The sequence below is a fragment of the Nyctereutes procyonoides genome, unplaced genomic scaffold (assembly GCF_905146905.1).
Source record: "Nyctereutes procyonoides isolate TBG_1078 unplaced genomic scaffold, NYPRO_anot_genome, whole genome shotgun sequence".
Taxonomy (NCBI): Eukaryota; Metazoa; Chordata; class Mammalia; order Carnivora; family Canidae; genus Nyctereutes; species Nyctereutes procyonoides.
Genome location: NW_026575146.1, coordinates 14171864 through 14184334, shown reverse-complemented (window position 1 = coordinate 14184334; position 12471 = coordinate 14171864). Strand labels below are relative to the sequence as shown.

At 46.8% G+C, this 12471-nt stretch overlaps 1 protein-coding gene across 4 annotated transcripts in view; it reads right to left on the bottom strand.

The window, feature by feature from the left end:
- TULP4 (TUB like protein 4) overlaps window positions 1–12471 on the bottom strand; it is a 228275-nt gene that overhangs the window by 15252 nt on the left and 200552 nt on the right. For all 4 annotated transcript variants that reach the window (XM_055310466.1, XM_055310465.1, XM_055310467.1 and 1 more), the window contains exons 8-10: window positions 8303–8527; window positions 7036–7270; window positions 2417–2561 (exon numbers count right to left, since the gene is read on the bottom strand). In XM_055310466.1, the coding sequence (XP_055166441.1) occupies window positions 2417–2561; window positions 7036–7270; window positions 8303–8527 (605 nt within the window). The remainder of the gene's footprint in view (window positions 1–2416; window positions 2562–7035; window positions 7271–8302; window positions 8528–12471) is intronic.

Here is a 12471-nt window from a genome sequence, read left to right as displayed (position 1 = left end):
TTCAACAGACTTATCTAGCCTTTTACCAGATACAAGATTTAAATCAAATCTGTGTATCTACATTTTTTCTGCTGCCTCTTGATCCTACATTCTATCTCTGGTCTTTAGTTCCTCTGTAACACAGGGACTCGTGTTAATGCTGGTCTACCTCATGAAAAATGCTAGAAAAATGCATATGTTAAGGTTGATGGAAGTCAGTGAGAGAAAAGCATGGAGCCTCACATATACTGCTTGAGAGCTTGATACCGAGACTCCCAAAGTCTGGGTGGACAGTGGGACCGAACTGGATAAAGCCCTGTACAGGGACAATCAGTCTGGTTGCTATGTGTAGGAGGATTCAACACAGGGAAAAACAGAAGGAAGGAGGACAGCCCCAGAGATGCCACGTCCAGGAACTTTGAAGGGACATTTACAGGCAAAAGATTTGGTTGCTTCCAGGTTAAATGTTCTCCCTTAATAAACGGGAGAGCTGAAACACTGTAGAAGTGTAGGAAAGTTCATAATTTTATTTGCAATTTTAATAAGTTCAGAATAAAGGTGAAAAAATCAATCAAACTGCGTGAGTGGCTGGATATCTATATGGGAAATACACCATAAACAAAAATTAATCAGAGACTGAAGTATGAAAGCTAACACTATGAAGTTTCTGGAAAAGAACAAAAGAAAGTCTTTATGACCTAAGGGTAGACAAAGATTTCCTAAATAGGACAGAAAAAGCATTAATCATAAAAGAAGAAATTCATATTGTACTAGACCACATACGTGGCAGTTGGTATCACTGCCAAAAGATTCACAGATAGAATACATAAAGAATCTTGCAGGGATCCCTGGGTGGCGCAGTGGTTTGGCGCCTGCCTTTGGCCCAGGGCGCGATCCTGGAGACCCAGGATCGAATCCCACGTCGGGCTCCCGGTGCATGGAGCCTGCTTCTCACTCTGCCTGTGTCTCTGCCTCTCTCTCTCTATCGTAAATTAAAAAAAAAAAAAAAAAAAAAAAAAGAATCTTGCAACCTGAAGAGAGAAAAACTCAATAAGAAATGGGCAAAACATTTCACAGACACTTCACAAAAGAGGAGATCCAAATGGCCAATAAGCATATGAAAAATTGGTTAGCATCAGCAATCACTAGAGATGCTGATACCCCAACATGTCCACCAGCATGGATAAAATTATTTTCTAACAATGACAGTACAACTGGGCGCTGCTGGCAGGAACTCCAAACAGTGCAAGCACCTGGGAATACTGTTTGGCAGTTTCCAATAAAGTTAACGTGTGCTATGGCCCAGCATCTCCCCTCCTAGGTCTATACCCTGGATAAATGGGCACACGTGTCCACAAAAAGTCTTGTATAAGAATGTCTACAATGGTTTTATTTATAATAGCCCTAAACTGGAAACTACCAAAGAGCAACCATTGGTAGAAAGCATAAACAAATTGGAAATCACCGAGCAAAGAAAGAAAAACCACCGATACACACAACACAAATGAATCTCAGTCATTATCTGAGTCAAATAAAAAAGGGGTATGTATTGTTTGGTGCCATTTATGTGAAGTTCAAGAAAAGTAAAACTAGCCTGTGGTGACAGAAGTTTCCACAGTGATTGCTCTGGGGCGTGGGGATAGAATGAGAAGGGGCACGCGGAACTTTTCAGGGTGATGGAAGTGTTATCTTCAACTGGATGGTAAATACTCTGCTTTATCAACTGCACAGTAAATCACGTCTTTGAGGTCTGGGCAGGTACTGTCTGCACATGACTTAAATCTCAGTTTTGCATAGCGTCACAGAATTCTGGAGCTAAAGAGAACTTAGTGAAGATCTGGCCCAGCCTTTACCTTCTATAGATACAGAAACTGGCACCGGGGTCATGGATCCCGTCCAGGTTATACCTGAGGTCATAGAGCCTTCGAGAGTGGAGCCAGGAGTGGAGGGGGCTCTTAAATATCCGCTCTTAGTTTTCTGCCATTTTTGAGGACAACCTTTTGGCATATGAATTTTTTTTTAGTTTATGATTTATTTCAAATTATAGCATTGTAGGGTATTTAATTTGGCATTCTTTCCAATGCACTACATACATCACACTCACTGTAAAACCTTCTTGCTTTTCTCAAACTGGGAGAGCAAACGAGCAAGCCAGGGCTATGGCCACCCCATGCCGCCCACTGTTAGTACAGACCCTGAGGAGGTCTGAGGGCTTAGCAAACTTCCTAGGGGTGCATTTTTCTATCCAGAGGAGAGAAGAAAGGAAAGTTGTCATTGTCATCGGCAAACCTTCCAGATGAAAGGCACAGGGATGCCCTCTTGCAGGGTTCTTCTGGTGTCGGCGTCAATGGGATTCTGCTGCAGATATGACGCAGACAGCCGCAGCAGCACAGATGAGGAACAGCCCTGGGGAAGGGGATGGGGGTGGTGAGATTACCTTGGGAGTTTGGGTGACTTGCTAGCTCGGGAGATTTTGGGGGATTTCTTGGCAGCCCAGTCGTCACTCAGTTCTACGTCACTGGAGTCCGAGCAGTTGCAGCTGTCCAGCATGGCGGAGATCAAGCTGTTTCCGTAGATTTCATCTGGTGAGACACAACCAGTAGAGTCTGGAAGTGCTATCAGCTAGACAGTAATGAGAATCATTATCAATGGAAACTCCAGGACGGATCGACTCTACAGGCCAGCATGTTAAGTTCAGAGGTTGAAAGAGAAAGCACCGGAGTATGGTTTCCCTTTAAAGTTTTTATGCTGTAACATTTTCTAAGCAAAAGGAGGCAAAACTTCTACTGTTATCAAAGCAGGCACGGAATTTCAGTGCCTCTGGAATGTACAGAATAGTCTGGCAGTGTTTACTGTGCCAAAAGCGGGAACCTCCCAGCACACCAGGCATCCATCTGGGTTCACATGGGTTTGCAGGCAGCCGGGGGACCCAGGCCCAGCAAGGGGCTTGCTGACTCATGGGCTCCTCAAGAACCTGCTTCTGACCTGAGGCCTCCCAAGGCCCTTGCTGGTTTTGGGCCTGCTCTGGACTAGAGACCTGACAGGTTGGGTCCACTGTGGGGACTCCCAGAAGTTTATGCTGGCCTCCTTCGAGCAGTAGCTGGAAGGTAGTGCTGTGCAGGAGGCCTGTCTGTGGCAGCCCTGGGCTCTACTGGGGGTGCCTGAACAGAAGTCGCTTGAGACAATTTTCACCATTGGCCACCAGGCAGAAGGCTGAAGATGGTGTGCACAGAGGTTGGGCCACGATGAAACTGCAGAATAGATGAAGGTCATGTCTGACACTTCCTTGAGAACCTTCTCCTTTGCTGCCTCACTCCCACCGCTCACGTCCCTTCACTCCCCAAACCCTGTTCTGCCTTCACTGTAGGTACCTCAGCTTCAGAATCACTTTGTTTTGCTGACAAAACCCTCATTCCCTCAAGGCTCCAAGAATCTTGCCAGGTCATAAAAAAGCTGAATTGTCCAACTGCAATGAAATAACTTATGGACTTTGAGTTTATCATTCAAAAGGGCTGTTTACATTTGAAAGGATGAGTTTGCTAATATAACTAATCTCTGGTGTCTGAACATATGGAGTGTACATCTGTGACAGGGACCGATCGGAGGCCCCTGGAGGCAGAGGAGAATGGCTTGGTATGCTACCTGGAAGGAGGCTGGCTGAGGCCCACATCACCCTCTTCTTCAACTACTTCCCTATCAGAAGGCATGACCTGCAAATACAGCAAGCTAGGGTGGTGTCACCTGAGTTTGGTCAGATAAAAAGGCTTAATTCACATGCCCTGAGAAGCGCTTTACGTAAACCTGAGGAATCACTTAGTCAAAAGATTCCTGGACATGGTTCCAGAAAGCGTGTAAATCCACAGAAAGCTCGTGTGTGCTCATAAGCACAGAGCCCATTCACCGGCCTGAGGAAATTCAGTTATGTGCTGTTCACTCGGCTCCTGACCTACTGGCTAATCCACAATTTCACAGCTGCTATATGGCAGGCCATTTGCTTATTTCTTTTACTCATGTCCTACTCCATTTGGGCTGCTGAAACCAAATGCTACAATGCTACAGACTGGGTTACTTCCAACCACAGAAACTTAGGTGTTTGTTCTGGAGGCTAAGGTCGGAGATGAGGATGCCAGCATGATCAGGTCCTGACCTGCAGTCAGTCACCCTGTCGCAGTGTGCTCACATGGCCTCTCCTTAAGAGTGTGTGTGTAGAGACAAAGATCTCTACCTCTTTTCCTACAAGGCCACCAATCCCCCTGGAGTAAGACTCTACCCTGACAGCCTCATTGCACCTTCATCACTCCCTGAAAGCCCTGTCTCCAAATACAGTAGCACTGCAGGAAAGGGCTTCAACATATAAATTTTTTTAAAGATTTTATTTATTTATTCATGAGAGACACACAGAGAGAGGCAGAAACATAGGCAGAGAGAGAACCAGGCTCCATGTAGGGAACCTGATGTAGGACTTGATCTTGGGACTCCAGGATCACACCCTGGGCGGAAGGCAGTGCTCAACTGCTGAGCCACCCAGGCATCCCCAGCATATGAATTTCTAGGAGGACAAAAGCTCTAAGGATTCCTTTTAGAAATTCGTAGATATTTGCTAAAAACAAAAACAAAAAACAAAAAAACACTCTCAGTTACAGAAATACAGACTGGTAATTTTGAGGAGGGTGTCTGTTCAGTTGCCTGGAGAACACCTACAACAGCAGGTCACAGGCTCTGGGAGCCCAGCTGGCAGCTGGGTGTCGGCAGCTGTAGACTTGGAGGCCTCGCTGGATAGGGATAAAGGGCAGTCCTGGCAACCTGTATTTAGATAAAAACCTCAGGTGATCGGTGGGCAGGTGGCCCTTGGGCTGCATTCTGAGAAGTAATGGCGTGGCAGGCTTGAAACAAACAGTTAATGAGCTCACGAGAAATTCCTGACTTCCTGAAGTCAGGACTCGTCCTCCTCTGAGCCCGTTTACACGTACCATTTGGTTGGCAATTACTCATATTTGCCTTGTGACATGGCTTCTATTTTTGTCTTGAGGTATTAAAATCTTGACATTTTTACTGAACTTTTCAAGTGTTAAGTTGCCTTGTCACCCAAAAGGGTTTATAAACTTCCTGAAAGCAGGGAAAGCAGAGACACCTTGGTGTGGCCTCACAACCACAGGGGACTCAGAGACCAGAGACCAAGGGAGCACGGAATACACACTGGTAATCTGCTGCTGGGCTTTATAACTTTTTGATTCTCTTCATTACAAAAATAAAACGTCCTATTTCCCAGAGGACTGCAAGCACTTAAGTCTGTCTGCGTTTTATATGAGCTGGACGTGAACGGTAAAGAGACGCTGGCATTGGGACGGGGCCAGGCTCCCGGCTGGCACGGAGTCTGGGAGGCTGCAGTCTCTGTGCCCTAAAGCACCCCTGGCCTGCTTCTTCTGTCCTATTTTTAGTGGGGAATTTAGGCACCCAGGACAGAAGAAAGCTCTTCATGTCCGTTCCCTTCAACATCCAGTCTGAGTACAGGTTTTATAAACTTGTGCACATGGTGGGGAGCCTTAGAGACCACGATCTCCTTCCTGGAGAAGGCGACCCCATGCACACCTACCCCGCCCTCTCCAGGCACTGCTCCTCACCGACTGCCCTCCTCCCTTCCCCTTCAAGGGCGGCACCCACTGCTCTCCTATTCTCCTCCCTTTGCCCTGCTTCCTTCTGAATCTTGTCTCCCCTCCTTTCTACCCAACTCCTTACTAGCCTTCAGTTCTACTCATTCTTGGTACTAGTTCAGTGTGTGAATCAAAAGACAAACAAATGGACTAATATCCAATGTGTTCAAGTACAGATTTACTGCTCTCAATTTTATACAGTAACACAGACAGCAGAATGCAGCCAGAGATGCTGAAGGAATAATGAAGAACAGATAGAGGTGGGGCAATGGTATGGAATATGTGAGCGAGCAAGCACGCCAGGTTGAAAGAACCCACCGCACTGTGACACCAGCATATCACCATAGCTTCAGGGATATGAGGGGCAAAGACCAGTGTGACCAGCGGGAGAAAGAGGAGTGAGAAGTGGAGAGGAGTGTGCATCCAGGAAACAAATCCCTTTCAACTCAGGTTGTGTCAAGGTCAGGCGCTTGCCAGCCACCAGGGTACAGAGAGGACTCAGTTCTCTCTGTCCAGGCCCTCAGGATGCAGAGGGGCAGACAGAGCCTGGCACAATGACCAGCAGCAGCCCGAGTGATGGGCGACTGACACAGGAGGCAGTGTTTCTTGCTGTGAGGAGCAGGGTTTCACAGGGGGCAGCAGAACGTCTGAGCTGGCAAATACTGCTGGTGGGGGCACATGGCCTCAGCTGTCACTCCGTCACTGGCTTAGGACAATGGGCAAGCATCCACGGTACAAAGGGAAACAGCAAACCCCCTTTTCTCCGGAGGCTCACAGTCTAGGATGGCAGAGACAAGCATGCAGCAAGTGGCCGGAATACACCTAGCGAATAAACAAGATCAGTACAGGAGAGGGTTCTTAGAAGGGAAGAGTGATTCATCAGGTCAAAATCTTTATGGATGTGCAAGGAATCTTCCTTGGTAATCAGCTAAAAAGCAGCTCACAGTGGATTAATAAGGAGCAGAAGTAAGATTCTAGCAGAGGCTGAGGAATGGGCTGAAGATCTGGAGCTTTTAATTCTATCACTTGCTCTGGGAGGGCAGAGATGTACCTCACTGTTAATTTGGAGCTTGTCTCAACAGTAATGAAGGCCCTTGGTAACACCTGATAAGAAACTAAAAGAGGAATCTATTGATACCAGAAAGCCCGTGCCAGCTTCCTCCCCTGGCGGATAGCTGAGGTCTCCCCTATCCTGTGGCCGCAATCACATGAAGTCTTACAGAATGCTGGTAAAAACCCATCAGAAAGTACACGTAGAGAATAACAGAGAATAGCTTCGATACAGTTTTGGAAACCACGCAGCTTACATTTCGTAAGTAGGCACTGTCTTTGACGGCTGTCAGGAATACTATTCCTCACCCACACCTAAAAACAAGGTCTTAGGCTCTCTGGTGTGGAGGCCCACCTGATTTGCTATCTGTCCGGGGATCCATGATGACAAACTCTGGCCGCAGCTTGCTGATGCGCCGCCCCTTGAGGATGGGCACGAGCCCACCCAGGTACTCCAGGTAGAGGGTGTAGCACGGACCGCCCACCTCTGGGTCATCCTCTGTGCGCTTCATGGTACAGTGCAGACGCTCATTGCCTGCGGAGGGGTAGCTGACAAAGTCTCTCATGTTGTTGGGATCTGGAATTGGGGGCTGGAGGCAGGACAAGGAAAGAAAAGAGCATGGACATCCGTGGTTACTACAACAGAGTACTGGCTGGTAGCTTCGGGAGGGTTAACCATGTGTTGTGGAACAGCAATTCTTAACTGTGGGTGCACATAAGAATCTCCTGGGGGCTTGAAAAAAAGTCCTTAAGTTAGGATCCCACCTCAAACAATGAAACTGGAATCCTGAGGGCAGGGGGCTGGGCAGGTATGTTTTTTCAAAAAATCCCTGTGTGATTTTAATGTGCAGCTGGAGTTGAGAATCAATTGGTACATGACCGAGATTGTAAAGCAATTTGAAAAAACATCACAACAGAGTCTAAAACTGCTTCTTTGGGGAAAAAGTCACCTTGAACAAGTCAATCTGATACTTAGAAGCAGAGACAGAATACAGACAAGAGAATACAAGAAAGAATGTAAGGTGCGGAGGCCCCAAGGTTAGTGGGGAGACCCGCACTTGAACCACAGCTGGCAGACCTATGGCACACACCACCAATGAACACATTAATTCTCAAGTTACTGTCCATGTAAAGGACGAGTGACAGCGTGTGCTGAGGGGCGGTGGCGGGGGGGCGGTCACCCCTCGTCAGCATATGGCTCAATCTTCAGGACAGGGCTCAATCTGACCATTTCTGTAGCTAGCAATGGAACAAGCTACTCAAACTTTTAGGAATGGGTTTCCCATTTTTCTGAAGCATCTGCCAGGAAGGCAGGATTAAACAAGGCAGGCTGATCATCAGAATGGCATGGCAATCAACCTCTGAATATGGCCTTTGCTGCGAGAAAGCTTATGCCCCTCACACAAGGTGAGTCTCTGGTGGATACTAGTGGTGCCAGGGACAGACCACGCTTGGAGCATTTATCACCCAGATACTCTAGCCAAGGAGGAGCAGACATGACTTTTGCAAGCTGGCTCTCGGATTCTTGCTCACCTTCTCTGACTCTGCCTTTCTGGCCAGCCCTCTGGGAGAAGGGAGCCAAGGGGAAGAGGAAGTGAAGGAGGAGGGTGGACAGGCTTTACCTTGATGGTAGGGATGAAGGCAGTAGAGAGGTAAGAGCAAAGGCGGGGGGGCAACGTCAGCTTGCTGACATCCTTGTCTTCTCGAAGGGCGCTGGCGATGGCCTGCTGGCACAGCAGCTGCAGGCTGGACACACGGTGCTCCACGCGCACCACATATAGGGCTGGTCCCGAAGCCATCAGCAGCCGTGAGTCCCGGTGTCCCCAGCAGATGGAGACGATGGGGCGCTGCCAGGAAGTGAAGGAGGCTACACTTAGGCTTTGCTTTGTTCTTGTGGTAAAGTACATAAGATCTTGCACGCATATGTCAAACAAAATAAACTGACCAAATAGTTTCAGAGAATATTGGTTTTAAAAATAATAGACAATGAAATACTACATCACAGAAATTCAGCATTCTCATTGGAAAACAGTCGGGTCCTCAGGACAGAATGCAAAGCACTGGAATTGTTTTGCAAAGTTCTTTTATGCATATTGTCTCATTTGATTTAGTGCCATAAAACCCAACTTATCTCTGTGTAATGATGTCTCTATTAGAAGATGCACTTACCTTGGGGTACAGTAACTCACATTCCTTACTGAAACCCTGGTTATCTGGATCCCTGAGAAACCAGTGGTCACTCCTGTGGCTTGGGGAAGTGGTGAGGAGGTAGACCAGAAGCCCTTCCCTTCTGTCTCAACAAGGAGCATTTCTAAGTGAAATCGACCCTGCAGCTAGACTCACATGCTGTGTGACCTGGGGACTGCTATACAGCCCTAGGATATCTCCCATGTTCTCCGAGTGAAATGGGAGCTGTGAGGACTAAAGGAGAGAGAAGATGTCAAAGGTGCTTCTGAGACATGTCATAGGCTATCACCCACAGACCCTAAATCACAGGCCCTCAGCTGCCCTCGAGCTAAGGGCCAGAGGAAGAAAGCAGAAAGCTACTGGGGAAGAAGACAGTGGCGGGGGGGACATGCAGTTCCTGCAGTGGCCATTTCAGGGAGTTGCGGCTACCACTGCTTTGAAAGGATAAGCTGAAATCCAAATATGGAAGTCAGAAACTAGTTGTATTAAACAAACTCCAAGGCTCAGGGGTATGAGCTAAGTAAGATCCACCACGGAAGAAAGGAGGAGGTGGAGGGCTGTGACCAGGAAGCCAAGGGAGAATTGGTTCATTCCTGTCCAACTGGATGGGGCTCTAATTTAGGGAAGTCTTGAGGGACTGCAAAGATCAGAAGCGGGGTGTCAGGTCTATTACAGGAGTGATGGGAGCAGAATTTTCACAACACTTTAGTGACAATGAAGAAACTTGCTTAAAATAGCCTCCAGGGTCAGCTAATCCTGGTTTCAACTTCAAAACAAAACACAGGCTGAAGATAACTCCATCTTCTCTTTCCAACTCTGTGAGCCTGGGCAGGGTGGGTTGGGACCCGAGCCATGGCCCCTGGAGGAGGACCATGGAGCTGGGAAGTCAAGTGTGCGGGCGTCCAGAGTACTTCCACTTGGGCCTCCTTACAAGAGGATCCCACATGTGGGGCAGACCCCACAGAAGGCTGGTTAATTTAGAGTAAGCCGTAATTACTATCAGAGACAAAGTAGATAATGCACAACTCCCTGTAAGTGCAGGTTATATATTTATCTTCCTGTCCCCTCTGTCCTCCCTTCTGCATTTCATAGGAGCAGTTAATACATGTTTTGGGAGGATCTTACATAAAATCATCTTTATGATAAGTATTTGTCTCTTGTATCTTTGTACAAAGAAATTTAAACCACTTACACAGACTTTTAAAGTGTATGAAAATTCTCTCTTACAGCTTCATGAGCACATACAGCATCTCATTTCATCCTTTCACTCCTGCCATGTACGTCACTACTCCCACTTACCACACCAGGAACTTGACACTCAGAGAGGATAAGTGCCTTGCTACAGCGAATATCCAGGGAAGCCATCATTCTTACCCACTTCCCTTCAACCCCACCACTTGCGCTCACTCTACAAGGTGCTCCCTTCTCTGGTCCATATAGCACACCACCACCTATAGAGTGTATAATGCCCCATGAACAAATTAAACTGTTGGTCACAAATAAAGTAACAAACCCAAACTGTCCCTTAATCCATCCAGTCAAGGCTATTTTACTCAGAAACCAACTGGACAATATGTCTGTAGAAGAGGCAAATAGAAGGAGAAACAGGCTACATCATTAGCAAATGGACAATGACCAGGATGATTCATTATGGCAGAAAAGAATCCGAAGATCACATGGACCCCAAGTGGAGATAAATTAGCCAGAGGTGCTGTTAGGTGCAGCATGAGACAGCAAGAGGACGGCCTGTCTGGAAGGTGGGGAAGGAGACTGTGCTACCACTCTGTGCATGGCATCCATGAGGAAACACACTTCTCCACAAGGAGGACTGAAAGGCTGGAAAGGGTGAAAACCAGAACTCAGAGCACAGAGCAGGAGGTATGCGGCCTGTGGAAGCGACCCCTTTGGGGGCTCCACGGGGGAGCTGTCATCCAGAGCAGGTTACTGGGAAGTACTGAGAATACCAACAGGGATTTACAGCACAGTAATCGGGGATGAGCATTCACTTACTTGCCCACATCAGTAATTGTCTGTCTCAGTAAAGGGGAGATTTATGCTCATGTAAGTTATTTTTATAGCATATACTCTCCGTAAGATGATAAAATAGCAAAATAAATACTGGTGCCTTTCTATACTAAATTTTAAGGATATTATTAGAGAAATAAAGAAGAATTTACAGACAGTGAGAGCTGATTCTCTTGTCTGAAGGTCTGAGGTCTCCCTGATGTGGGGAAATTGATTACTGTAGTTCCCACTGAGGAGAGAAGAGTGACAGTGGGCCATGACCTCAGGATACCTTTAAGTCCTGTAAGCCTGTAGAAAGACTAGATAACTATTTATTTGAAAGCTGCTAAGAGACTGCATCTTAAATGTTCTTCCCACGAAAAAGAAATGGCAATTACATGTTGTGATAGAGGTGTTAGTGAACCTTATGATGGCAATCCTATTGCCATACATAAGTGTATCAGATCCACACTTGTATACTTGAAATTTACACAACCTTCCTGTCAACGGAGTTGGAAATAAACAAAAGAGAAACCACTCATGAAATCCTCCTATATCTTTTTAAATATTTTTACACCGTTTTTATATGTCACCTTACATTATTAAAGTCTCCTTTCCTTTTGATGCTGACTTTTCAGTACTGCTTACAGGGACTCCAGCCTACTAATGGACTGTTGTAAGGCAAGTGCACATGCCTGCAGTCATACAGGGTGGGGTGTGTGGTGTCTCAATTCAGCTGCCACCCAATCAGTGATTTCTGCCCTCTGACACCTAGGATCTGCGGCGCCAGCAGAGCATGAATCCACTGTCTGCCTGCCCACAGCCCTCACCCACAGAGCACCATGCTCCCTAAGAACTGCCCACCAACCAGGATTAGCTACAGAAGAGAAACGTACCAAATGTTTAATTCCAGTAAACCTGGGTATAGATAAGAGTGTACACTAACACAACTCCCACAGCTGAATGCTTTTGTTTGAACAGCTGCTGTCTGCTAGGGAAAAACTCAGCCATAAATCTGTGGACTTAATCTTTCTCTCAAATCACACAAAATGACAATTTTTAGAACCGATGGCTAGAACTGTGAAGTTGGTAACATTCAAATCTTAATTTGTGTGGGAAGTTCACATACTTTGCATGTCTAAATCCAAGGCAAAAGGACAAGAAGATGATCTACATTTCAGGGAGCATCGGTGTGGCAGGAATCTAGTGCTTTAATGCGTTTGAGGGAACAAGGGGAGGCATTACTCAGCTGGAGAGAGATGCTATTTGTATGGAGCTTTGGTGAGTGGTTAATACACAGTTGAGTTGTGTCTCTCCCTGTCTCACCATCTGATACCGAGCCCATGAGGGAGCAGGTCGGTCTGCTCCTTGGCTACAGAGTGAGGATTGTACTAGTAAGTGGTCAGCTTCAGCCCCCCTGACACATGAAGCCTTATTTCCTGCTGCTATACAACAGCCACCACACACTCATCCGGTCACTTCTTCATCTGTGGAGCCATCAGTTATTCAGTTAATGATTTGTTAGATGTACACAATGGGTCAGACACACTCTTAAGTGTTGGGGACCAACTGAACAATATAAGCTTCCTGCTCTCATGGA